This window comes from Phacochoerus africanus, chromosome 8 (assembly GCF_016906955.1).
Source record: "Phacochoerus africanus isolate WHEZ1 chromosome 8, ROS_Pafr_v1, whole genome shotgun sequence".
NCBI classification, from domain to species: domain Eukaryota; kingdom Metazoa; phylum Chordata; class Mammalia; order Artiodactyla; family Suidae; genus Phacochoerus; species Phacochoerus africanus.
The window spans coordinates 77,260,403-77,288,098 of NC_062551.1; the positions used below are offsets into that span (position 1 = coordinate 77,260,403).

General features: G+C 43.6%; 1 protein-coding gene across 1 annotated transcript in view; it reads right to left on the reverse strand.

The window, feature by feature from the left end:
• Window positions 1-27,696, reverse strand: part of UBR4 (ubiquitin protein ligase E3 component n-recognin 4) — a 138,010-nt gene that overhangs the window by 85,444 nt on the left and 24,870 nt on the right. The window contains 24 exon segments of the mRNA XM_047792179.1: window positions 1,246-1,416; window positions 2,033-2,260; window positions 2,682-2,829; window positions 2,919-2,989; window positions 3,526-3,717; window positions 5,165-5,228; window positions 5,631-5,819; window positions 6,197-6,395; window positions 6,615-6,715; window positions 7,025-7,126; window positions 7,949-8,158; window positions 9,198-9,355; window positions 10,562-10,659; window positions 11,633-11,754; window positions 13,486-13,715; window positions 13,805-13,927; window positions 14,076-14,258; window positions 14,970-15,098; window positions 15,590-15,669; window positions 16,905-17,040; window positions 17,675-17,957; window positions 19,497-19,666; window positions 26,633-26,718; window positions 26,839-26,998. Coding sequence (XP_047648135.1) covers window positions 1,246-1,416; window positions 2,033-2,260; window positions 2,682-2,829; window positions 2,919-2,989; window positions 3,526-3,717; window positions 5,165-5,228; window positions 5,631-5,819; window positions 6,197-6,395; window positions 6,615-6,715; window positions 7,025-7,126; window positions 7,949-8,158; window positions 9,198-9,355; window positions 10,562-10,659; window positions 11,633-11,754; window positions 13,486-13,715; window positions 13,805-13,927; window positions 14,076-14,258; window positions 14,970-15,098; window positions 15,590-15,669; window positions 16,905-17,040; window positions 17,675-17,957; window positions 19,497-19,666; window positions 26,633-26,718; window positions 26,839-26,998 — 3,633 coding nt within the window.

Sequence of the window (27,696 nt, forward strand, 5' to 3'; positions counted from 1 at the left end):
CATATGGACGTTCCCCAGCCAGGGAGTTTGTATCATGTGCCACAGCAGGGACTCAAGCCACAGGAATACAATGCTGGGTCCTAAATCTGCTAGGCTACCAGGGAACTCCTAAAATACCCTTTTAAAAAATAAGATGATAGTGATGAAAGTGGGTTTTTTTTTTTTTCCATTGATTTGAGTTGGGAAAATTTAAAGTCAGCAATCTTATGGATCACCAATACCATCCCAATATTTTTTAGCTTCATCTTTAATATCTAAAAGTCTAAAACCATGACTCCAGAACTGTGACCTGGTTTTTTTTTGTTTTGGTTTTTTTTTGCTATTTCTTGGGCCGCCCCCTCGGCATATGGAGATTCCCAGGCTAGGGGTCTAATCAGAGCCGTAGCCATCAGCCTATGCCAGAGTCACAGCAACGCGGGATCCGAGCCGTGTCTGCAACCTACACCACAGCTCACAGCAACACCGGATCGTTAACCCACTGAGCAAGGGCAGGGATCGAACCCGTAACCTCATGGTTCCTAGTCGGATTCGTTAACCACTGCGCCACAACGGGAACTCCTGTGACCTGTTTTTAATGAAATGCCATAACATATGTATGTGTGTTTGTGTATCTCCAAGTGATTATTTTTCCCTTAAAAGCAGTCACCCTGTAAGATCTATTCGTGCACCTCATTCAATTTTACACACCCTTTTTGGAAGAGCCGACACTTCACTTTCTACTAATTTACACAGCTGCTAAAGAGGCCGGGCAGTCTACACCCCAAGTCCTGTGTTCAATGCTGAGCAGCAGCTGTTAGAGTGGATAATGACTTACTACGCCGTATGAAGAACTACAGGAAAATTACCTAAAGGGCTATTGGCCAAATAGGACAAGAATTATTTCTGCAAGCAAGATAAATCTTAGGGGAGAAGATACGCTTGGGAGGTTTTCTACTCTACATGTAGAAGGCACTTCTAACTATTGTAATTGCCCCCAAATGCTGCTCCTCACAACCTGAGGGTTCATCTGCTCGTATGAACTAAAAAGAGGACTACGCTCTGGGCTGGTCCACGTGGCCTCCAGATTCCTTCCTTTTGAAGACACAGCTCGCACGCTGGCTTTCACAGGACCTTAGCTTCTAAGTTCAGGATGGCCAAGGTGGCTGCTGTAACTCACTGACTCCTCAGGGAACCAAGCACACTCTGGCGTCTGAGCAATCTGCTGATTCCCACACCCGCCTAACTCCATGGCCCTGACACACTCACCATCAGCTGGTCTGTCATCTCAACCACTTTGTCCACTGTGTGCAGCTCACGGAGGGCTTGTTGAGCCCGGCTGCTGCTCCCCACAGCTGACGCCTGCTGAAAATTGGTCTGAATGGCATCCATCAGGAAATTGAGCATGTCTAACACAAGAGGCGCAAAGGAGAAATTGGCCTGAGAAAAATCCAAATACACAAGGTGGGGGAGCGGGGGACAGAAAAAAATGAGTCACACTCATCATCGTAACCTTGCCAACCACCACCTTCAGAACCCAGAGTCCATCTCCTCCCTTTGCTGTTCCAGCCCTCATCTCACTTGCACCATCACACAGGATTTGATCTCAGTCAATATGCTACTGTGCTAATTCTAGAGCAATTGCTCTAAACCAGGGGTCCCAGGGAGATACCCACTGCTCGAGTGCATCCCCCAGGTGCAAGCAGCTAAGCTCTCCCCATGGCACCTAGAACGCTTCTTGTTTTGTACCAGCCTTGGGAAAACTGAGAAAATAATCATTCGGGCTGTTCTGTTTTCTGTGCTTCACACCCTGATCAAGAAAGGGTGCTCTGGAGGGTTTCCCAACTAAAACTTACTCCTGCACACCTCCCAAATACACCTCAGTCACAATTCTTCCCTACGAGCTAGTGACTGACACACACCTACTCATATTCACACTCTGGAAACCAGTAAACTCAGAAAAAGGAGAATACCACACCACGCCCACTACGGGAGCTACAAGGAGAGCCGGGAGCACTGCCCGCCCGTGGGCCGACTGGCCAGGCCCTGCGCCCACCTGGTTCTGCAGCTCCTCCCGGCAGCCCTCTACTGTGCGGCACAGGCTGCTCTTCTTGGGCTTCTCCTCGTCAGCAACCTTTCCGTCGCTGATGGTGACCTTGGCCTTGTCAGCTGGAGAGGTGCTGGTGTGGCGCACCAGACTCTCTGACACCCTGGGTTCACTCTGAAATGCAGACTCCTTCATGGTGGAGCTCATGCCACTGCTGGGAGTTCGCTTCACCAGAGCCTAGGGACAGAAAACGTCACAGGCACAGATGAAATACTGCCTAAGATGCTGGAGGAAAACCTCACCCCAAGGAGAAACTGACCAACCACTTAGAGGATATTATCCAAAAGTCTGAATGCTGATCTTCATGGTTCTTGTCTAACACCTAATACTTTTTTTACCCACTCACAGCAGCAGGTCTCAATTATGGCATCTGAAGTTGTGCGGGAGGTCTTAGAATAAACCGCAGGATCTCTAAGTACACTGCAAGGTCTCATATGCTAAGTGAACTGCTCAGGCCATGATCAGCAACAGAACCAGAACGTACTCCTAGGCCCAGGCCACCATGAAGGTGACATGGGAATTTCCCCATTTGGCTTAAGCATGTCTGTGTTACTAACGAGGCACCCTTTCTAGCCAAGAGAATGTTCCAATCTCTCACCAAACAGCTGCCATCTTCCTTGGCTCCACAGTCACAGAAGAAGGATCCATATTTGGCATAGGAAATCTCATGATCCTTGTGGCACACCTTGGCACATACCGTGCACACACCTACCCCATCAACCATTTTGCAGGTGTGACAGTGGTACCTACAAAGGATAAGAACCAGCCAATGAGCCCAGAAGTTCCAATAATCAAGGCCCAGCAAACCCTCACCTAAATGAAAAACTATTCTTACCAATGCTGGTTCATGAATTCTTTCTGAGTGATGGTAAAAGTGCAGAGTTTATTGCAAAGAGAATCTTCATCCTTCAAAGACAAAAAATCTCTTTAATCAGAAATATACCCTTCCAAACAGGCCTCCACAAAAACACACCCTATGCAGAATAAGTCACAGACTTACAAGTGACCAGCAGAAACCTACTCCAATCAGAAACAGCCTGCGAGCTATAAATATGCTGCAATTCCAAGTGAGAACTTAAGGTTTTGTGGTTAAGAATAAATCTTGTGCTTTCTCCACAAGGAAGCTCACACCATGCCCATGAACAACTCATCTCTGAAACTCCATTTTGGATGCAAAAACCAAGGAAATTCAAGGCAAGTGACTCTAGATGGAAGAAGGTACGTGCTTATTAAAGAGTCCTTCCCCCTAAGAGATCAGATCCCTACAACCTGCTCTGCAGGCCTGGAAAACCAGTCTGGTATTAGCCATGGAAGCTGTGAGAAAGCAGCAAGGACTGGGAAAGTTCGAAAACTCACAGGGGCTAGAAAAAAGGGCCAAGGGCTTGTTAGCATGAGCTCTGCAGGTGCCACTCGGCCGTGATCGTGGTGCTTACTTCACTTACCGAATCCTCAGCCTGGGAGTCTTCCTCTTCCACCGCCAGCTCTTCCACCCAATCTGAGTCCACCTCAATGGCCCGCTCTTCCCCATCCACCGAGAGGTGACTTGGGCCTTGACCATTACTCTGGCTCAGGGCATTGGTGACATCGGCCAAGTAAGACATAATATGGCAGGTGCACTCCAGGACTATCACATGCTAAAAGAGAAGATCGCCACACCGTGGAAACTGCCGTCTCCATATTTTAATTATTATGTAAACTGTTTTCTCAAGTTTTTTCCAATAAAGCTCAAGATCAATGGAATGGTATAAAAAGCAAAGAAGAAAAACGTGTTTTAATTATCTATTCCCTCAGCTCTTAACACCATTATGACTACATGTTGGTCAATAAATTCATTCCTTCTTAAGCAAAAAGGTAACACTTTTAAAATCTTGTAAAATGAAATACAATTAAACTCGGGAAAATAAAATTAAAGTGGAAACAAAAACTGTTCAAGAAAAAACTAGGTTGGTACAGAGAATATATTGGTGGTGCCAGAGGCAGGGGTGGGAGGATGGGCAAAAGGAGTGAAGGGGAGGTCAAAAGGTACAAACTTTCAGTTATAACATAAGTCATGGGGATCTACTGTCTGCTAGCAGGGTGACTATAGTGCATATGTGCATGCTGCTAAGAAAGGAAGTCTTCAGCCATCACAAGAAAAAAAATATTTCCACTATGTATGGTGATGGATATTAACTAGACCTATTATGACCACTTTGCAATATATACAAGTACCAAATCATTATGTCGTACACCTGAAACATAACATCCTCTGAATTATACCTTAGTTAAAAAAAAAAGACTATATTAAAAGTATAAGTAAGCTCTCATTGGCTTTTTTTCTGCCATTAGCATTTTTTAACCATTAGTGAAAGGCATATTGGGTTTTTAATTAATGCAGCACAGGAAAAACAGCTTCAGAGATGAAGTGAAAAATTTTCCAGCAAACCACTGCAGATCTTTCCACTTGCTTAAAAAACCCAACAGTTTGGCATCAAAGCCTCCGATGTGTAAGTTCCTTCAGTCTGCACTCTGACAGTTCAGTGTGGAAAGGATAAGGATTAGCAAGAAAGGAGGGAGAGATGAAAGGCGTTGTGGTGGGTCAGAGGCCTGTTATCTGCTCTCAGCCACTATGTCAGGTTCATGAGTGAAGGAAGAAAATGCCGGAATGCAAGATCTCTGCCAGTTTCAAACTTTTTTCTCAGCACAGTGACTTGAACCTTCAGATAAGTAAACAATTCTGGCAACAGGTCTAGAGCTAAGGAGGTAGACTGTAACCCCATATAATACTCAGAGCACCACTTCCAATGCAGGGGGCATTTTCCAGAGCACACCCACATCTAAAAATACCAATAATTCACTGTTTCAAGAAGGATACTGCTGGATGTTTGTTTACCAGAATAATTCCTTCCTATCACTCCTTGCCACCCAGAAGAGGCTTAAGGGCATGTAGTTAGCAATTACACACCTCGAGGCTTGTGAGATTATAGGCCTTATCCTCTGCAGGCTAGCCAGGGACAGAAGCCAATGGGAAAGACACTCCCACCTGGCCACAAAGATAAGAATCATCACTCCCTGACTGCTGTCACTCTTCACTCTTCTTACCTTTCCATGCATCACATTGGCATTCAGTTTTTCAACCACATTCTTCTGTGACAGGTATTTCTTGCTGTCCAGAAAGGAAAAAAAAGGGGGCGGGGGGAGAACGACACAAAATCATCTAAGGAACCAAAGAAAGTTTCTCTACAAATCTTGCATCAGTCTGTGGACAGTGTGAACTAAAGGCATTCTTAGAAAATTATGTAGGTGATCAGAGATCTGGGGGCTCTGCTCCTATCAGTGACAGGTGGTATGGTTTCCCCAGGACCTCAAGGAAATGCTACTAATAATGAAGATCAAGTCTAAAGTGAGTGGTTGTTGGCTACTCCCTCAATCCCCAATAAAAAGGCAGAGGTTTGAGTTTCTTTTATACTCACTCTGCGCTACAAAGAAAATAATCTGCAACTAATTATCCCCTTTTTCTCTAATGTTGTAACCTACAGGTTGGGTTCCTCCAATTTCATCCTCTTACCATCTACTCAGCCAGTCCACAGCAGCATTATGGAGCTGAAGATGGCCAGCACCTTGACCTGCACTGGCTAGGGTAGCCATCACAACCATGAGTTCAGGGAAACCAGTCCCATCACCGTTGGCCAGCATCTCTGTTGCCATGGGGATCAGGGTGCCCAACAGCACGGCACACACACCTTCCCCAACTTGGCTAGTAAAAAAGAAACAGCAAATTGATAAGTAAGTAATCAGCAGGAATCTGACTTCATACCTCTAAATTTGTAAGAATGATTAAGAGAAGTTTAAACATTAAATGCATGATTATACATACTAGGGCCAGGCGTGGACTTGGGCTACTACAGCACAAGACATTCACCCATGTTACAAATGACAGGCCAAGTCACACACAAGTTTTTCCATGGGACAGATCTAGGAGCTCTACTAGATTCCTTGAGTCTGTTGAGATGGAGCAGTGAGTGGAATCACAGAAAACGCTAGAAACTGATACCTGAAGGAAAGATGGCCACAAGCGCTCTGTCCTTATTTCTGGGGCTGTTACAACAAGTGAAGTAAATGCAATAGCTCTACCTGTTTTCCCGAACAATGTAAGTTGTCAGCAACTGCAGCAGCTGCCTGTTCTCCTGGATCACGTCCAGCTGATCAGAATCTTTGGGGGGTGATGCAGTCATGCGGGTGAGCCAGGCCTGGAGACGCACAGGCTCCACACATGCCAGCTGTGCCAGTGAGCCACAGAGATGCAGAAGGCTCGGGTTAGGGCTCTTCTCAGCTAGGGACAGACCGAGAGGCGGAGGTCAGGGAAGGAGAGCAAGGGGAAAAGGGAAAGTCTCCATCCAAGCAAGTCTTGGATGTCCTTCCAAACTTTCTCTGAGGGATTCTCTCCACTTGGTAGCATTTTCATGCTGGAGTTATACCCGGGCAGTAGACAGGCAGTCATTAGCCGGACATCAAAGTTCCCTTAAGAAGATTACTAAAAGCTGTCACTCACTCAGCTGGAAGAGTTTGGTGAAGAATTTCAAAACTCGGTTACAGAATTTAGCAGAGAGGTTCTCATTGGCTGTTGCCATCATGATCTGCACAAGTTCCCCACTGAAAGGCAAAAGAGGCAAAATGGAAAAATCACATTAAGTCTCACATAAAAGACACCCGTTCTATTTCTTCACAATCTCATCTCCTCTGGGGACTGGTCATTTGCGAGCCAACAATGCTGGGTGTTCATGAAATCAACCCCCTCCATCAACAACCTCAAGGGGGTAGCAGTTACCCAGAGTCCTCCCCACGCTACCTAAGTAGGCTTTGAGCATTCCCTGAGAAAGAACACCCAAGTCAACAGACACAGTTCCCCGCTTTCAGGAGGCACCCCAAAATGTTCACTGAGGAGAACAAATCACAGCTCACCTGTCGGAGAAAAATTCCTCCATAGCTTTACGAGCCTGGCTGCTTTCCAGTTGCTTTTCCAAATACTGGAGACATTCCTCTAAGATGGATTCATCCAGTCCACTGAAGATCCAAAAGGAAAATTAACTACCAGAAACAAGGGCTGTTGCAATGGCACCTAATACTGATCTTTAAAAATCCAAAGTCCATTTGCAGCCACATCTTGAGAAAAATATTCAAGTTTGTTTTGTCTAAGCTTAGCATAGACCCTGGCATACAGGAGGTACTCGATAAATGCATGATGAATTTAACTCTAACAAAAAAATTTTTTCTAAAATCTGAAATAACTGACATCGTTGATGGCTAAGAGTTCAAAGAATCACTGATGGTATTTCAAACCATTTAGAAAGAAAGAGAAAGGGAGAGAGGGAAAGATTGGGGCGGCGGGGCATGGTGGGGAGCCCCTGATGACAACCTGGACTTCTCAACAACAAAAAGGCTGAAATCCTAACACCTGGGCCCTTTATTTCTGTATGTGTACAGTCTTCGGGGGGAAAACACTGTAACCCACTCGGCTGTTCTCCGGGGCTCACCTACATCACAACATGGCCTACACTATCGAGGGCGAACTGTGCTATCCGAGCACCGAATCCCACAGAACACCTATCTCGGAAGCACAGAAACATCAGAAACGGTATCAAGTTCCTTTGTGCACTTCATCACATTGAGAACAGCGTGTTTATTCCTAAGAATTAATCACAAAAGAGGACTTCAAATAACCCTTTCATGCTTGTCCACAAGAACACAAAACGTGCACAAGTACAAAACTTTCTGTTCAAAGGCACAATCATAAACAATTAATGACATAAAGAAGCTGGTGTTGGTGCATTTCACTGAGGCAGCAGGCAGTCCAGGAACCTGTCTCTTCTCCTCAATTAGGCTCACCTATTGGGATCTGCATGATTGGCCAGAATGTTGTAACAACCAGTGATGAGCTTCTCATAAACGCGAGCCAAGAACTCATCAGACTCTGCGGGTCCCAGGATGCGCTCCAGGGAGTTGCTACTGATCTCAGCAACGCTCTCGGTGCTCGACTCCAGAAGCAAGGGGAGCAGGGTCCGAATTACCTGTGGTGGGTTCATCTCGTCGGACCAACTTCAACAAAGAAAATAGAACCGAGTTAGTGACTGTGCCCCTCCAAAAAGCTGCGAGGGGCACAAAGGAGGGGAAGGGCTTTTATTCCAGTTTCCCCCCCCCCCCGCCTTAGATAGCTGTATTTTACATACATATAGTCATGCAACGTAATGCTTTTATCAGAAGCAAAAATCATTTCCTCATGAAAAACCCATTTATTAAAATGTTAAATTAATAATATAAGATGTATTTCATAATATTCAGGAGTTCCCGTCATGGCGCAGTGGTTAACGAATCCGACTAGGAACCATGAGGTTGCGGGTTCGATCCCTGCGCTTGCTCAGTGGGTTAACGATCCGGCGTTGCCGTGAGCTGTGGTGTAGGTTGCAGACGCGGCTCGGATCCCGCGTTGCTGTGGCTCTGGCTGGCGCAGGCCAGTGGCCACAGCTCCGATTCGACCCCTAGCCTGGGAACCTCCATATGCCGCGGGAGTGGCCCAAGAAATAGCAAAAAGACAAAAAAAAAAAAAGATGTATTTCATAATATTCAGAAGAGAAACTTAACTGAAACCCAAGCTAGGAACCCCCCAGACAACTTTTCTAGAACTGCCAGGAATCTGGATCTGGCAATGAGACAGAGGACTTGACCCGGGACCTATGTACAGGAAGACACAACAGTCCCTCCGCTGGCCTGCCCTAGTCCCCAAGATGACAGCATCTGACTTCCACAGTGAAACTGGAGAAGCGTGACTTCAAATACATCACTGTCACCTTGAAACGTAAACCCACGGCAGCTCCACATCACAGTGTGATTTAAACCCTGCATGCCTTTCCTAAAAAGCACTACATAGAAAGAGACAGGCAGTACTCTGCTGCCCTTCACGTCCACATTAAAAATTATTCTACACAAACACTCAAACCGGAAAGCAACAGGCTCTCTTGGCTATAGAAACATGCAGGAAAAGCATTACAATGCGGTTATAAAAACGCTCACTGTCTTCCGCTGGCTATGACAGAACACAGAAGCAGAGAACGCACAGGGCTACACAGCAGGTACTCACACAATCAGATCTCCAGTCAGCCTGACCAGTGAGAGCAGGGTGTGCTTCAGGGAAGCAGCCAGGGGCAGACTCTGACCACAAAGAGTCCCCAGGTGAGCGGCCTGCACGGCACTGATGTAACTCTCGGAAGGGATGGTGTCATTGGCAAAGGCATTGCGCTGAAAGGAAGCAAAAGAGACATAAATGGATCGACTGTCTACTGCCCAGGACAAAATTGATACGTGGGGAAAAAGACACCGTGATGACATAAACTAAGACACCCCACTGTGGTTGAGAGACAACGGCTCTACTCAGTTTGCACTCTTACTCAGTGTGGGAAGGAAAGTGGGGTGGAGCAAAGGAAGCAGTTCACAATGTTTTGTCAGGACAGAGTTGAGTTAAAATTTTTAAAGTTAAGCTAAAATTTAGTACAAAGTTAATATACCCAAAACCACTTTTCGAATAATTAGAGTATGTTATATTTAACATTAGAACTGTTTCTTTGGCTCTTGTAATTGCGAAGGCTCTGGATGTTACAATACATCAGGTCCCCATCACAGACATCTTAATTATCCTTGCACGGTGGCTCCAGGTGATGTAAACAGAGGTCATGATCACAAGGCAGGGAAAACAAGACTGTAACATTCGGCTTTTCCCGCAAGAACTGTAATAAGGGAATAATCTGTTAACAGAGGCAATCTGAGCAGAGCACACAGAAAGATCAAGGAAACTGAGCGAAGACTCAAGAGGCTTCTAAAAGCCAAGAGAACTCAAAAACTACTCCATAAAATTATGGCAAAAGGAGTGGGTTCTTGACACATAACCTAGAAAGGAAAGGGAGCGGTTAATACTTACTGAGATTTCATGTGCCAGATAATGTGCTAGGCACTTTATATTTAACACCCTTAACCATCCCAGTACTTATTAGATGAGGAAACTGAGGCTCATAGTACAGTTGACCCTCAAATGCCAAGGCGGTTAGGAGTGCCGAAGTCCGCAGTCAAAATCCCATGCCTAACTTTACAGTCGGCCCTCGGTATGTGCAGTTCAGCATCCTCAGAGACACCCAACCACAGATCACTCAGCACTGCAGTCCATATTTCGTGAAAATAATTACATGGACCCAAGCTGTTCAAACCTGTGTTGTTCAAGGGTCCACCGTAAGAAAGTGGCTGTCCTGTAACACAGTAACAAACTTCTTGTTCTTAGGAAAATGACCACATGAGCACCATCAAGGTAATTCAAGGCCTGATTATTCCTTCAGCCATAGCAAAAATTGCTACGGCAGATTAAAACCTTTTGGTGGCTAGTTTAAGCCTAAAGAACAATAACAGAACACAGAATGGCTAGTGCTCTGAATTCCTACTCCTGGAACAGACACTCACCCAGGATCCGATGTTGGGAAACTCATTGGTGTTGATGTTGTTCCAGGATTCACACACAGCCTGCACCGATGATGGTAAATTCTGAACCAGTGTTGGACCTGGAGGAGACAGAAAGGACAAGGAAATACCACAAAAGAGAAAGAACGACAGACAGCATTTTAAAAACCAAGCCCAAATGCAGAGAGAAACACCATAGCCCAGGCTGTCAAAATAATTACGAAGATCACTTAGATGGGTATTTCAATGGCAGCACTATGTCCAAGAACTTGCTAATTGCTTAAAAGCTAACAATATCAATTGTAAGGTTTTCATTTCCCATCATATTCAATTTCTAATCTTTCCAGTAAAGAAGACAACTGGAAAAAAAAAGATGCAAAGTGAGAGCAAGTCACTAGGAGTCACTATTAAACATCTCCTAGATCATCTATGTATCACTTTGCTCTCTCTTAACACAAAGCTTGAAGGCAGGAATCATTAATGCACATTATGAATAGTATTCAATGAAGTGGTGGAGGTAAATTTCTAAAAGTGAGAATATCTAAACATTAAATGGGTACTTGAAACTTGAAATTCAGGAACATTCAAATGTCTGTAAATTTTAAAGGGTAACTACTACACTTAACTCCAAACCTGCTCAAGTTCTTTTGATTCCCCATCCTAAATTTCTACCAGATCATTCCTAACACAAGGAAGAGTTTCCCAAACATAAAGCAGTAGCTTGCTAATTTTCCTAGCCTCTATAAATGAAAAGAAGAACAAAAACTTTTGCTAATAATCTAACAGTCTAATGCCTCAGAACTAGGTAAGAGTGGGTTAGGATCCCAAGCTCCACCACTCGCCAAATGGAGGATTTGCGAAATAACTTCTCTAAGCCCCAATTTCCTAGTGAGTAAAGGGCGATAATAACAAAATTCACCTCAAAGGGTTACTGTGAAGATCAAAACCGGATAAACCTGTGTCAATGCCTGACCCACAGAGAGATTCCAATAAATGGTAAATGCCCACAGACAAGCAGAAAGGGAGAGAGATAGCACTACTGGTCATCCTGCTGTTAACGGCACATTCACTTACCCAGAGTGTTCGCCTTGCACCTACTAGAGCCAATAGCCAAAACTGCAGCAAAGCCATGCAATTTCTCCTGGGAAGGTTTTTCAGTGGACCCCTCTTCATTAAAGTTCTGTAGCAAATAGGCTCTGAAGAAAAAACAAGGGCCTGTGTCAAAGCCAAAGGACTCTGCTTCCATCTTGGTTAGGAAAAACTAACCTGAGACAAACCGAAAACCCCGCAACTCGGTTGCCCGATCTACTCAATGGGGTTGATAGTGCCTGCCCCTGCTGGGTCTCCTAAGGATTCCAAGGGGTGATCATTTCCCAAAGAAAATGCCTTCCTCTGAAATGCTCACAAAACTCAATTCCAGGACATAACTCCCCCATGCTTCTTGGCCTCAGAAAATGGGCCATGTATACATTAAAGGCTTTGAAAAGAATATATATATACATATATATGTCTAAAATACATTAATATGTCTTTAAGCACTTCCCAAACATAGGTGCCCAGGAACAGGTATTAACAGCTTAGTTTAGAAAGTGCTAGCCTGATGGGCAAGATTAGAACCTAAACACTCTCAAAGGGCAATGACTCGCTCAGCTTTGCTACTGCTGTACCCAGCACCCAGAAAAGTACTTGTCACATAGCAAACACTCATATTTGTTATTCACGTTTATTGCTGATATTCCTTCAAAAATTTTGTCTCAAGCAACAGTCCTCTATCTACTGCAAGGCATTCAAATTAAGAGATGTCAGTTAAGTTTCACAATGATCCAAGTTCCTTTCAGCAACACCACCCCATAGAACAGGAACTAATAAATGGTAAAATCCTACAGGGACCAGATAAAGTAAAGGAGCTTAAAGGTGCCCAGTGGGGACAGCTAACAAGAGGTAGCTGCAGTGGTCACGTGGGAAGACAGGCCCAGTTTTGCCAGTTCTTCCAATGTATGAAAAGCCAGAAATTTTGGCTTGTGAATAAATTTCCAATTTTTATAGATCAAAAAGGAATTCTAAAATACTTAAACATCATCTAGAATAAACAAAGCAAGTCTGCTATGTTTACTATAGAAAGGGATGCGTTTTAAAACACTCTCCAGGAGTTCCTGCCGTGGCTCAGTGGTTAACAAATCCGACTAGGAACGATGAGGTTGTGGGTTCGATCCCTGGCCTCGCTCAGTGGGTTAAGGATCTGGTGTTGCCGTGAGCTGTGGTGTAGGTTGTAGACGCGGCTTGGATCTGGCGTTGCTGTGGCTCTGGTGCAGGCTGGCGACTACAACTACGATTCGACCCCTAGCCTGGGAACCTCCATATGCTGCGGGAGCAGCCCTAGAAATGGCAAAAAGACAAAAAAAATTTTTTTAAATAAATAAAAATAAAACACTCTCTAAAGCATTATGAAATATTTTTCTCTACCTACATACCATGATATTTAAGGAACTTCATCTTACTGAATAGCAGAAATGACAGTGTTTAGAAAAATTACATTATTTTTCTTTATGAAAAATGCTAGAAAATATATATATATATATTTTTTTTTGTCTTTTTTTTGCCATTTCTTGGGCCGTTCCCGCGGCATATGGAGGGTCCCAGGCTAGGGGTCCAATCGGAGCTGTAGCCACCGGCCTACGCCAGAGCCACAGCAACTCGGGATCCGAGCCGCGTCTGCGACCTACACCACAGCTCACGGCAACGCCGGATCGTTAACCCACTGAGCAAGGGCAGGGACCGAACCCGCAACCTCATGGTTCCTAGTTGGATTCGTTAACCACTGCGCCACGATGGCAACTCCCGCTAGAAAATATTTAAAGAAGAAAGTAAACCACCCAAGCATCTAAATTCCCCGTTGCAGACATCCCTGGGCAGGCAGCCCATCGCACCTGGTGAAGGACGCGTAGGTGTCAATGAGCTGCAGCGTGGCTGGAAGCAGGTTCTTGGTGATCTCGGATGACTTATGAGGCTCAGTCTCGGCAGCCATCTTAGAAAAATGCTCGTCCAGAGAGACCTGGACCTTGGAAATAGCAGCATCAAGGGTGTAGATGGACTGCAGACTCGGAATTTCGTGGAGTTGCAAGATGGTGGTACAGTCGATGCTACAGAATGACGAGATCTTTAAAGATATCCAAGATGTTAATTAGTTGTGGAAAAGTGCTATGGCATAAGCCAAATTCTGTCATTATGGACCCCAAACTAACACACCTGTCGAGCAAAGTATTCCTCTACAATTTCAACGTCATATTTCACTGAGCTGCACTTGCTGGATGCCAGGTCTAGGAGAGAAGCAGCATGTTCAGCCTTCATTCCCTGTTTGATAAGGTGGTCCTATTCACAGCAAGAAAAAAAGTGTTCAGGACAGCAATACATACATGGTGGAAAGCTTTCATTAGCCTTAAATTTATAAGCTCCCCAAATTAGAGCGTTTTGGCTTTGAATACCCATTAGCAGCCCGCTCTGTGTGACTCGGTGGTACCTTTATCCAGCCGACATAGGAGCTGATCCGGAGGCGGGAAGACCACCGCAGAGTGTGCAGGATGTCACATTCACTCATCTCGGGAGAGTTCATGGCCAGCTGGTTCATGTAAGTCTTTGATGGTGGCAAAATCCCTAGGATCCTCCACAGTATCAGGAAGTAATACTGAAGGGCACAGGCCTCCTAGAAGAAGCAAAAGGAGCAGTCCCAGAGGCAGAAACTTTTGATACTGGCTCAAGACCTCCCTGACAGTAAGAACGGTTCCAAATACAATTTTTAAAGCAGAACTGGATGGGTGGGGGTCTTGATTTTCAACTGAGATTTGACTCTCAAGTTTGTTCTCCAGGTCTTTCTAGAGAATACATCTCAAACAGAAAATGGTAAAGCGCATATAAAAAGAATCTGCTCCATATTCTGCACATTTCACAGTCCAAGAAAGCTATTCTGAGGCAACTGGCTCACCAATAATTTACCAGGTAACCAAAAGAGAGCAAGACCTTCTCCTCAGCAGGCCCACTATCAGCTGGCCCTTTCTGGGGCCTTTTTTGCCATTCCAGCTTCCACAGGCACAAGACACATTTATGAGACCAAAGAAAAAGCTCCAGTGTGGGGCTCTCAATATTCCTCATCAACCAGCATTCACAGGAGATACGGAACTTAGCTGCAGGTTGCATTCCTCTCAGTGTTAACCAAAAACTGCAAAAATGACAAAATCATCTCCCAGGTGAACATAAGCAGCCAAACGTGGGAGAAATAACGAAGTATCGAATCAGTTTTGCAAACAGATAAACAGTAACCTGACTAGATTCCAGAAGAAAACTTCTGGCAGGCTGCTACCCAATAACCAGACACATTCCAAACTCTTCCAACTGAGCCAGGCATCCGTGGTCTTACCAGGGCAGTGACGTTCTTGTTCTCCTTTCTCCTAACTGTATCGAGCTGGGACCCAGCTGCGAGCAGGGATGTCAGTGCCGCGTAGAGCTCATCATACTTGACAAGCGTGGAGAAAAGAACATCACACGCCTAAGAGCAAAGAAGACAAACGTTTTTTATGTTTTGAAATATTTTTTCCCTACTACCCATACACTATCACTTAGCCTCGGGACTGACAAATAGCTCGTTCCAATTACAATTATGAAATTCTCACTGCAGCAAGAGTCCCTCTCAGGGACCTTGCCTGGTTTACGGGTAACTGTGAGCACACAAGAGCAGGCTTCAGACTGAGGCAACTGTTCGGTCCAGAAAATAGCTGCATGTGAAAATGCTAACAGAGAGGGGTCTTCAGGGATAACGTGGCTGAGGTGTCAGCCACCAGAAGGACATCCGCTACAGGCAAGGTGGAGCCCAGGGAATAAATCTCAAAATAACAATTTTCCCTTTAGAATAAGCTCAAATCCTAATACAGACCACGTTCCCTCATGACAGAAAGTCATCCCCTTTCCCCCCGTGACAGACCGATTTTGGTGGAGACCACCTAACCCACACGTGAGATGGGATTTTAAAATTCCAAGTACCACAGAATCGAGTCGGTTCAAATCATCCTCTGAGGCTTCTGGGGACATGACACAATAAAATCTGGGCTGTGGGACAGCATCTGAAAAACAATGTGCCTATTAAAAGAATGGTTTCATTCTCCAGTTGGTTTAACAGGCATAAAATGTAAAAACTAAGAAAACACTCCGAGCAGGGTTTCCCCAGCCCAGTGCTAAGTATGGACATTTGAGCCCAGATAATCCTCTGCTGTAGGCAGCTGTCCCACACACTGCAGAATATTTAGCGACATCCTGGCTTCTATCTGCTGACTGCCAGTCGCACCCTCCCTCCCCACTGTGACAACCACATTATGTCTCCAGACCTGGCCCCATGGCCCTCAATCATCCCCAGTTAAAAACTCCTTTTTGGAGTTCCCATCATGGTGCAGCAGAAACGAATCCAACCAGGAACCATGAGGTTGCAGGTTCCATCACTGGCCTCGCTCAGTGGGTTAAGGATCCTGCATCGCCATGAACCGTGGTGTAGGTCACAGATGCAGCTTGGATCTCAAGCTGCTGTGGCTGTGGTGTAGCCAGTGGCTGTAACTTTGATTTGACCCCTAGCCTAGGAACCTCCATATGCCGAGGGTGCAGCCCTAAAAAAACAAACAAAAAAAAAACACCTCCTTTTCTGGGAGTTAACTAAGTGCTCTACCATCAAGTTAATCAACAACACTGTATCATTAACCAACTGACTTTAACTTAAATGCCCTTTGCTGAATATCAAAGGGACTAATTACCTAGGAGATCCCAGTGACAATAAATTCATACCAGGGCTTGGTGAAAGTTTCCACCAAATACACTTTCCACCTAACAACCTTGGGAAGAAAGCAAACACCCGCTAAAATGAACACAAGAGGTGCCCCATCAAAAGTACATACAAGTGCTATGTGAGAACACTGGAGAGGGTGTCCTGGCTCCCACTGCTGTTTGGGGGTGGGGTGGGCACCACTATGAGCCCAAGAAATCAACCTGTGGGTTAGATCCATGTGCCTGAGGAAAATTAAACTCAATCACCCAGTGTGGCAGAAAAACAGACACTCACTCTATGGCCAGATACTAGGACTCCTAATACTTGTTTCTCCCTGTTTTTTGTTTTTAAACACATGCCGAATATGTGAGAGTCTGTTTCCAAGAGAGTTTTGAATCCATGGGCATCTGTCACCCACGGGGAGAAGACTAACCACTGACCAAATGTCCTCGAGGAAGACTCAAGATCCAAATGCACTCCCCCCGCCCCCACCACCGCCAAAGAGAATCAGTAAGTCAGCTTCGTACTGACAATCTTCTTTCTGACCTGAGGAAAGATGCTTAGACCAGTTTTCTTCCACTTCTTTGAACCCATAATAGAGAGGGGTGGTCGCCCGGCGGCTGCTGCTGTCCTGGGAACCACTTGCCCACCCGAAGGGAGGACTAAGCAGATTATGCTGCACCTTTTAAAACACAAACACTCAAATTAAGAGAGATACACAGTCACCATTCTACTTCTCACTCTAGACATGGTATTAGATTGGTATATCAAAGTCTGAGAAACTTACAAATTAAAATAAAATTTTAGATTTTTCTGTGACTTCTTTTGAGAAGCATGCTTTTGCTGGAGCATAAAGAGAACAGTGCTCAATGAAACATTTTAAGAAATGCTGAATGTAATAACCCTTAAATGGCCCTCCCGTCCTCATTTTGGATCCTTGCAACAAAGGAATTTACTAATCCACAACATTTACTGCCAGACCATCACTAACAAATACTCACTGAAGCCCAACACTTGAGGTGCTGTGCTAGACAGAGATAAAAGTGGAGTGATTCAAAGGACCCCTGTGAAAAGAGCCCACAATCTAATTTCAACACACACATCAAATCAAGTAACCTGCCTTCATCACTTCTGGCTAAACACAGAGTGTGCGTGCGCAGACACAAGTCCCAGGGGTCTTCCTAAGGCTACTCAAACATCTCTCAACGAACACCTCAAACCTAAACTGAGCAGGTCATCTCAGTTGGGATCACAGCAACCTTGAGAAGAACACTCGATAGCAGCTACAAAGCATAAACGAATGTGTTCCTCTCTACCTGCTCGAACAGATACACAGGGGCTTTGGAGTACTGATGAAGCAGATAATCGAAGATCAGAAGGAGGCGAGCCAGGATAAGGGGCACAGAGCGAATCTGGGCATCCATGTTGGCACTCAGCTCCTGGATGATCTGCACAAAAAGGGTCAGTATGTCCCGCCGGCCTTTCTCGCTGAAGTTGTGGAAAATGAGAAGGAGCAGCTGCAGGTGTTCTATGTTCAAATCTTCCGTCTCATTGGGCACCACCCCTTGCAGGGCGTTCTGCTTCATTGTCGACAAAAACCTGCCACAGAGGAAAGGCGAATATGTCTGATGGGGAATAATCAGAACATCCGCCAAGAGTTTTAATGTTCTGTCTTGGAAGAATTAAAGTTCTTAAACCCGGGTGTTAAAATAACAAATAAAGGAAGACAAGAAACTACATGTTATGAGAAGATAAAAACTAAATCTTGGCTACAAAAGATGTTAGATTTGGCCTCAAAAACATCTTCAGAGCCCTTCAGCAACAATGACTGTAGCCCAGGAGTGTTAACCCTCACTGACAGTGAAAAGAACCACAAGCTCCCAAAAATGTGGCTTTTTTTTTTTTTTTTTAATGAATAAATCGAGCAGGAGTTCCTGCCATGGTTCAGTGGTTAACAAACCCGACTAGTATCCATGAGGATGTGGGTTCAATCCCCGACCTTGCTACATGTTAAGGATCCGGTGTTGCCAAGAGCTGTGGTTAGGTCACAGATGTGGCTAGGATCTGGTGTTGCTGTTGCTATGGCTGTGACATAGGCTGGCAGCTACAGCTCCGATCCAACCCCTGGCCTGGGACCTCCGTATGCCACAGGTGCGGACCTAAAAATACAAAAGAAAAATAAATATGAGCAGGTTGAAACAAGTCAATTACCTTTTCCCCATAATTTGATTCTATAGTTTAAGTCTCATTTTGAGAGTTTATACTACAGATATAATCACTGCATGCTAAGAGTCAAAAATAACTCAATGCACTAAAAAGCAATAAAAAAGAAATTCACCATTCAGAGAACTTGTGAGAAAAGCGTTTATGCAAAAAAGGAATCGGTGTAGCCAACAATCTCGACTGCCTTTGGCTATTAGGAAAGAGATTTGTATTTTAATAAGGGTTTCCCTCACTACCTCCCCCTACCCTCCAACCTCCTGGCCTTTTTGCAAGATTCCACCAGGAAAAATATAGTGGGTCTTTGGCATTCAAGAGGGTTTATAATTTCTCAAATCCAGTATTAGAGATATTTGATGGTAGAATAGGGACGAACAAAACAAAGCCTTTCAGGAAAACAAACAGCTTTGAAGATTCCTAACCATGTAAACAAAAATGGCAAATATAGGTCCATCTAAAGAGGATTTAGATGATTAATGTGAGCTTCCCCCAAGTAAAAAAATTCTTTAAAAGTAGTCCAAAAAAGACTGCAAGTCACTCAAAGTGGTTTCATGTTGAAAGCAAAATAACCAAAGACAGAGTTGGCTTCCCTGCTCCCTCTCTTCCAAAAAAAACAAAACCAGGTCAGGATAGAATTGGTTCTGTTCAGGATTCAGGTTCTATCTTATAATTGCATCCAAATCCCACTCCACCCCATACTAAAAGAAGATTCTCTTTCCAGGCTGGAGTATGTACTTCTGTTTTTTAAACAGCACGACTCCCCCTAAATCCTCCCATCAGAGGCACCTCCACCGTTGCCACTTTAAACACTATCATCAGAGTACAGATCTCAGAGCCACAGATTAGCTACAAGTAAGACAAACAAATTTTAAGAAGTAAACAGCCTTCTCTGGGAGGCTTCTATGGGAGTTATCTTACCTGTCCCAAACTTTAAGGCATTCGGGAACATCGGGGTCACCTTGAGCGCCAGCTTTATGTTGCCAGATGAGCAAGAGGCGTGAAAGTACCGAGAGGCTTTGAGGGTGAATGTACAAGGGCCAAGGGCCCTCAGAAAAAGGAGCAACTCCCAGCTGCTGCAGCAGTGTGTTCTGATACGAAAGATAATTAAGACACCATCAGGGAAAAAAGGCAGGGAATGAGACCAAAAGGTTATTAATGCTTTCTACTGTGACTCTTTAACACTGAAAAGAGTCCTCTAAAGGACACAAATTCAGCTACAGAAGCAGTTTGGGAAAAGATCATTTGACTTAACACATGAGAAAAATACAAAGGAAAAATTACTCATCTAGCCCCCAGTTAACATATAGTGGTTAACTGCACTGTTAATTCATGTCAGAAACAGGGGTCCCAAAAAAGGAGAGGTGCCTTCGAAAGAAAACTTCAACAACTGCAACAGCTAACAGGTTTTCTTTCATAATCAGTTACATATGGACAAATAACAATCCAAAGGGGGAGATCCAACGACTTACAGGTCCAACAACTAGTGTTAACAGCATTAGTAGAGAAATTCTGCCCCTAAGATGTCAAGGCATCTGGAATTAAGCAGGGTTGTCTGTGCCTCCAGTTGTGGCATGTGTTTCAAATGAGCTTTACTTTCAGCTCAGTTATCTAAGCTGCAACTTATCTTCTCAAACACACATACAAACTGAGCAGGCTGCCAATGGAAAACTAGACAAAAGCCTGCTTTCTCATGTGGCTTCCAAAAACACAGATCATGCTTACCCCAGGATATAGGATAAATTCTGAAGTCTGCCAAATTAAATTATATTCTTATAAAACATCCTAGAGGACTGTATTCCTCAAAAATATTCAAAATGTCACAGACAGCAGGAGTCGTTCCCATGTACTGGGGAGTTACCACAGGCTAAGTGCTGTACAGACTGTCACACTAAATGCTCAGAGCTAAAATGTCATGTGGGGTGTGCTCTGTTTCACTGATGAAACACGGCTTAGAGTAGTTTAAGAACATGACCAAATGAACATTTCCATAGAAAATAAAATCATGGACTTGGAGAACAGACTTGTGGTTGCCAAGGGGGCAGAGGAGGGATTGGGAGCTTGGGGTTAATGGATGCAACCTATTGCTCTTGGAATGGATTTACAATGAGATCCTGCTATGTAGCACTGAGAACTATGTCTAGATACTTACAATGCAGCATGACAATGGGAGAAAAAATTATGTATACATGTATGTGTAACTGGATCTCCATGCTATACAGTGGGAAAAATAAATAAATAAATAAATAGAACATGACCAAAGCCACCAGATAACCAAGTGATGAAGCCAGTTTATCTCTAAAACCTATTTTCTTAATCACTATGCTCGCACGGCTGTAAGGACTTCTCAATCCCTGACTCAAGGAACTCAAAACATAAATAAACATGCCTGCGCTCTATCAAAAATATCAGCCATAGGAGTTCTCTTGTAGTGCAGCAGGCTAAGGATCTGGTGTCATCACAGCAGCAGCAGGCTGCTGCCGTGGCATGGATTCAATCTCAGGCCTGACAACTTCCACATGCTGCAGGCACGGCCAAAAAAAAAAAAAAGTTAACTGTAACAATACTATAATAATAAAAAAAAGTCAGAAAAAAATCAAATCGAGGGACATCACAACCGTAATGGTGGCAACCATAAAGACCAAGGTAAACATAAAAATGTACTCTCTCTGTATTGCTATATATTGCTGTATATATATATATACATATATGTAAAATAATAAAACTTGAAAAAGCAGAAACCAAGGGATGTACTGATGTTCTGATGATACCAGTAAAACTATGCCACCAAATGGACAGGGATAGGAAGGAAAATATGGAAAAAGTAAAATCATGAATTTGATGGAAAGGTCATGGTTAATGTATATTCCTCATAATGTTACCACATACTTTACGTGAGTTTTTGTTTTGTGTCACTTTCGTAGGCCTCAGAGCCATAGGAGACGAGCTAACGTTCCTCAGGAACGCACTCAAACCGCTACTAGCTCCAGGTAAGAACTGACCATCTAAGCAGTAAAACTGAGCCACAGCACAGCAGAGCCCTGGCCTGGGCCCTTCCTCTGCACCCTTTCTCCCTTCCTCGGGCTGGCATATCTAAGCAGTAAAACTGAGCCTGGCCCATTCCTCCTACCTTTCCCCTCCATGGCTGGCATTCCTGAGCTTCCAGTCTCAGCCTTCATCTCTCTCGCTATCCTCAATCCATCCCATTGTTTCTCGTCACTTCAACGACTGACTCTCAATGGATAATTCCCAAAGCTATATTATCAATCTTAATTCTTTTTAATTGTTAAATTTCAGATTCACATTTCCAACTATTTTCTAGATATTGTCACTCCACTGGCACTTCAAAATCTTATCATATTTAAAATATTTTTAAAATAGTAATAATGCTGACTATTTAAACTAAACACACCGACAATACACAAGTTTCCTGGTGGCCTAGAAGGTTAAGGATCCAGCATTGTCACTGCTGTGGCTCAGGTCACTGCTGTGGCGTGGGTTTGATCCCTGACCCAGGAACTTCCAAATGCTGTTGGGGAGGCGAAAAAAAAAATTGGGGTCTTTTAAAAAAAGATTCCATGGGGTTCCCGTTGTGGCTCAGCAGAAATGAATCTGACTAGTATCCATGAGGATGCAGGTTCAATCCCTAGCCTTGCTCAGTGAGTTAAAGATCCGGCACTGGAGTTCCCGTCGTGGCTCAGTGGTTAACGAATCTGACTAGGAACCGTGAGGTTTCGGGTTCGATCCCTGGCCTTGCTCAGTGGGTTAAGGATCTGGTGTTGCCGTGAGCTGGGGTGTAGGTTGAAGACGCGGCTCGGATCCCGCGTTGCTGTGGCTCTGGCATAGGCCAGCGACTACAGCTCCGATTGGACCCCTAGCCTGGGACCCTCCATATGCCACGGGAACGGCCTAAGGAATGGCAAAAAGACAAAAAAAAAAAAAAAAAATCCAGCACTACCATGAGCTGTGGTGTAAGTCATAGACTCAGCTTGGATCGGATGTTGCTGTAGCAGTGGTGTAGGTCTGAAGCTGTAGCTCTGATTCAATCCCTAGCCTAGGAACTTCCATATGCCATGGGTGTGGCCCTAAAAAGACAAAAATAAAATAAGAAAAGATTCTAAGGAGTTCCCATGGTGGCTCAGTAGGGTAAAAACCCAACACAGCATCTGTGAGGATGCAGGTTCGATCCCTGACCTCGCTCAGTGGGTTAAGGATCCAGCATTGCCACAAGCTGTGGCATAGGTCGGAAGCTTCAGCTCCAGCTCAACCCCTAACTCAGGAACTTCCAAATGCCACAAGTGCGGCCCTAAAAAGAAAAATAAACATTTTATAAAATTGATAATATACAAACTGTTTTTCACATTTGATTAAAAGGGTTACAAAATTCAACAGTGACAAAGGAAACAACACAATCACAGATGGTGCCCTCAGCTTATTCCTTCCTTTAAGGAGGTCCTCACACTTAACTATACATATACAATTTTCTACCACCCAAAGATTCCAAGGCTGGCCTCCTATAAGGGACTGAGAGTCACTGGTGAGCTGACACTGACTTGTTTTGTTTTAAAAACAGAGAGAACACGGCAAATTGTGCCTCATGTACCTAAAGACCTCAAAGGACCATTGTGAGAAAGTGTGAAATAAATAAGTGACCCATCCAATGTCTGAGTTGACTTAAACCTAAAAGGAGTCACCGAGTACTTGATGTTGCTCCTTCCACCCCGCAAACCAATCCTCCTTCCTGACTTCCCTATTTCTACTAAAGACAACAACATCCTGCTGGCTTCATTTTGGTTTAAGGGTTTTAAATCTAGGCAGTATCTTAGATTCCTTCCTCTTCTTATCCTTCACCCCATTCAAATAAGTTCCCATGATCTCTACACAGGTCCCTTACCCCCGCATCTCCCCTCTTTCTCATGATTCCACACTAATTCACATCATCTTTATTTCTTCAGTCCCTGTAATAGCAGCTGGTACATAGTGTCAATGAAAACTTACAAATGAACCTGGGACACCGCAGTATTTAGTATTATGAAGTTATTAAAATTGCATATGCAACATTAAATATAATATTAAATAATATTAAGAATAGGAGTTCCCGTCGTGGCGCAGTGGTTAACGAATCCGACTAGGAACCATGAGGTTGCGGGTTCGGTCCCTGCCCTTGCTCAGTGGGTTGACGATCCGGCGTTGCCGTGAGCTGTGGTGTAGGTTGCAGACGCGGCTCGGATTCCACGTTGCTGTGGCTCTGGCGTAGGCCGGTGGCTACAGCTCCGATTCAACCCCTAGCCTGGGAATCTCCATATGCTGCGGGAGCGGCCCAAGAAATAGCAACAACAACAACAACAGACAAACAATAAATAAATAAATAAAAATAAATAATATTAAGAATAACAAAATACCTTCTATTAACCTCCCTCAAAAGACAGTGTGTGTGTCTTGCAACTTAAGTCAGGCACCTTGGGTAAGGTAGCTTTGCACCTGACTCCAAAGAAACAATATCCAAAGTAGGGGAACGCAAGAGTAGACAGATTAAACTATCCTTCACCATCTGCCAAGGTAGCAATGAAACCGTGGGGGAAGAATTTTAGGAATTTAAAAATTCCATGTTTGGAGATGGAATGAAAAGGGAGATCTGAGGATTTCCTCTGCATAAAGTCAGTAGTTAGGGGCAGCCAGGTTGCATGTCCACCTAAGGTCTGTAATTATTTTTAAAATGCTAAGAGGGCAACATCTTTACAGGAGTCCCAAGAATTCTATTCTCTAGAAAGAAATATTTCTTCCCCATCATCTGGACAAATTTAGACAAGAAAAGGACAAATCTATGAACTTAAAAACCTACCCAGATAAACTCGGATCTGGGCAAGGAGCTGATAACTTTGGCAGGACACCCTGGCCCTATGTCTGAGAAGGTACTGAAGGCAACGTACTAACTGAAGCATTTCCTTCTCTTCACTTTGGACTGGTTGACTTTTCTACTCAATTTACTTCCCTTTCCTGCCAAAAAATTTTTTTTCATATAACGGTAGTTTAGGTATAAATAGGTCTTACAGAGACCTGGTGGCCCAGCAGGTTAAGGACCCGGAACGGTTACTGCAGGGGCCCGGGCCACTGCTGTGGTGTGCATTTGATCCCTGTCCCAGGAACTTCCATGCGCTGCAGCCATGACCAAAAAAATAAATAGCTCTTATGACTATCATTTTAAATAACAAAACAATGTTTAAGAGTTTCTCAGATACGGATGTGTGTATATGTATAACTAAATCACTGTTGTACAGCAGAAATTACCACATTGTAAATCAACTGTACCTCATTAAGGCTTTACAAGATGAAGAAAAAAGATAATTTCTCAAATGGTTTGGGATTAGGAGAGTCAATTTTAATGTCCTGAGACAGGTTCCTGGATTTTGTCCCTTTGGGAGCTAGTGCAACCCCTTTGACTGTGTTTTGATTCTGAGAATGCACTGAAATAAAAGTAACAAAAAATTTTTTTAGGGAGTTGCTGTTGTGGCGCCACAGAAACAAATCTGACTAGTATCCATGAGGATGTGGGTTTAATCCCTGGCCTCACTCAGTGGGTCATGGATCCAGCACTGCCATGGCTGTGGTGCAGGCCAGCAGCTGTAGCTCCGATTTGACCCCTAGCCTGGGAATTTCCATGTGCTGTGGGTACAGTCCTAAAAAGCAAAAAAAAAAAAAAAAAAAAAAAAAAAAAAAAAAAATTCAGAACAATCTTAGTGCAAATTATTAGAGATCTACCAAATTAAATTCTTTGGGGGGCTGGCAGGGGGGGTGGTTACAGAACTAGGAATCTGGATTTTTTTAACGAATTCCCCAGGGATCCTTACGTTTGCTAAAGACTGAGAACCACTAACTCTGACCATGTTAAGAGAGTTATTATCAAAATACAGCATTGCTGGAGCACCCTAGTGGCTCAGAAGGTTAAGGATCTGGCTTTGTCACTGCTGTGGTTCAAGTCACTGCTGTGGCGCAAGTTCAACCCCTGGCCCAGGAACATCCACATGCCACAGGTGTGGCCAAAAACCAAACAAAGTATGATTTTGCCAAATGCTGAGAGAGAATGTGAATCCCCCACTCCTAATATACTGGTGGTGAGAGTAAAACTTGGTGCAACTACTTGGCATTATCTGCTCATGGTCACATATTCTATAACCTATCAATTCTACTCCTATTTACATTCCCCAGAGACTCACTTTTAACAGGGGACATGGAGGGGACTACAAGAAAGATCATAGCAATAGCTAGAATGGCAGTAAACCTGACACAATCTAAATGTCCATCAATGGGAGTAAAAAGGAAATGAATAAACTGGTATAGTCATAGAATATCATAGAGCAACCAAAACAAAAACTACAGAAACATGCAATACACATGAATTCTGGCAATTAAGTACTAAATAATACTAAGTGAAAAAAATTGCATAGAGCATGATGTCATGGCTAAAAATCAAATAATTTTAAAATTTAAAGTATTCCTTAAATGCAAAAACATTTACACATATGAAACTAACGAAATGAGAAATTTAAGTACTAGCTACTTCAGTGAGGAAAGAAAGCCACAGTGTTTAGAAATCCATAATCAAGATCCTAGGCTTTACTTCAGCAGTGGGTTTGCAAGTAAGAGTATATACGAGAGCATCCATCTCCTACAATCTGATTCTTTCAAAACACACATTTCATTTAAATTTCTTAGATTACTAATGACCTGAACGTTTCCTATGTTTGTTGGCCACTCATATTTCTTTTTTTATAAAATGCCCTCTTATCTATTTACTTTTCTACTAGGATAGTAACTGGAAGTTGTTTTTACAGGTTTTTCCTTTTCTTTAACCCAAGTGACTTGGGAATAAAGGACACATTTTCTTTTTCTTAAAATGATCCTAATTAAGGCAGAGGGACATACTAGAATAATCACTCAACACTCTTTCCACAGAGGGGATTCCATGACAAACTGTTGCTTAGCAAAAGAAACAACTATGGCCGACTAGGTGCAGACATAGAGGGGCTCTTGGCCTACACAGCTTAGTGTGCACAAACCTGCAGGTTAGGTGACTGAAGATCAGAAGTTACCAGCGAGTGGTTGAAGTGGTAGAGAGCAGCAGCAAACTCTTCATCTGATGAACCTTGAGGACAAATGGGAAGAGCAATTATTCAAGCCTCCCTTTGATGCATCACACCACCCTGTGCCAACAGCCAAAGTTCACTAGGAAAATATCCACCAGACACACATCCTGTCTACTGACCCTTGAGTCCATCTTTGTCCACCTCCTTAATGATACTGGCCAGAGTGGCCATATGGTGCTCTGAAAGAGATACACTCAGATAGTTTCGGATAAAATTGTTCCGAGAGTTCAGCATGGAAGAAGTGATGAAGTTCAAAATGTTGGACGCAAGACCTAAGAACTAAAAGGAACACACAAAAAAAGCTCATATCAGGTTCAAAAGCTCCTACATATCCCAAATACAAACAGAAAGCAGAATACACCCACAGATGTCATGCAATAAACACAATAAACTGAAGAATCAGATTTTAAATCATCTAGAGTGGGACTAAATTTAATGACAGTCTTTCCCATGTGATTCTACCAGTTATAGAAAATGGTAATAAGCCAATGTAATGCAATAGACTTCAAAAAATATTGTATGAAGACAAAGAATTCTAAACAGACCATTTTATTCCCCTAAGGCCCTATGTTTGTCTAGCTCTTAGATATATACTGATATATACCTGAGTGGAAGCCTATATATAATTATACAAGTTTGGAAGTAAATGTTTTGTACTTTTCTATTAAAATTATATTGAATTATTGTGTAAATGTTTTATATCCACATTTTTGACTAGACTAAACTGTATGAAAGCAAAGACCATCCAATTTGTTTACTGATAAAAGCTTCAGAAGAAGGAATGACAGTCATCAATTAATACTGGTTGAACAAACAGCAATCACTAGCAATGCACGTGACCTACACTAAGGGTTCTTTACTTCTTCACAACATTCTTGGGGGAGATACAATTATTCCCATACCATAGGAGACAAAATTGAGGCTTGGAGAAATTCAAATTCTTGCCCTCACAAAGCAAGTAAGTGGTAAGATCCAAA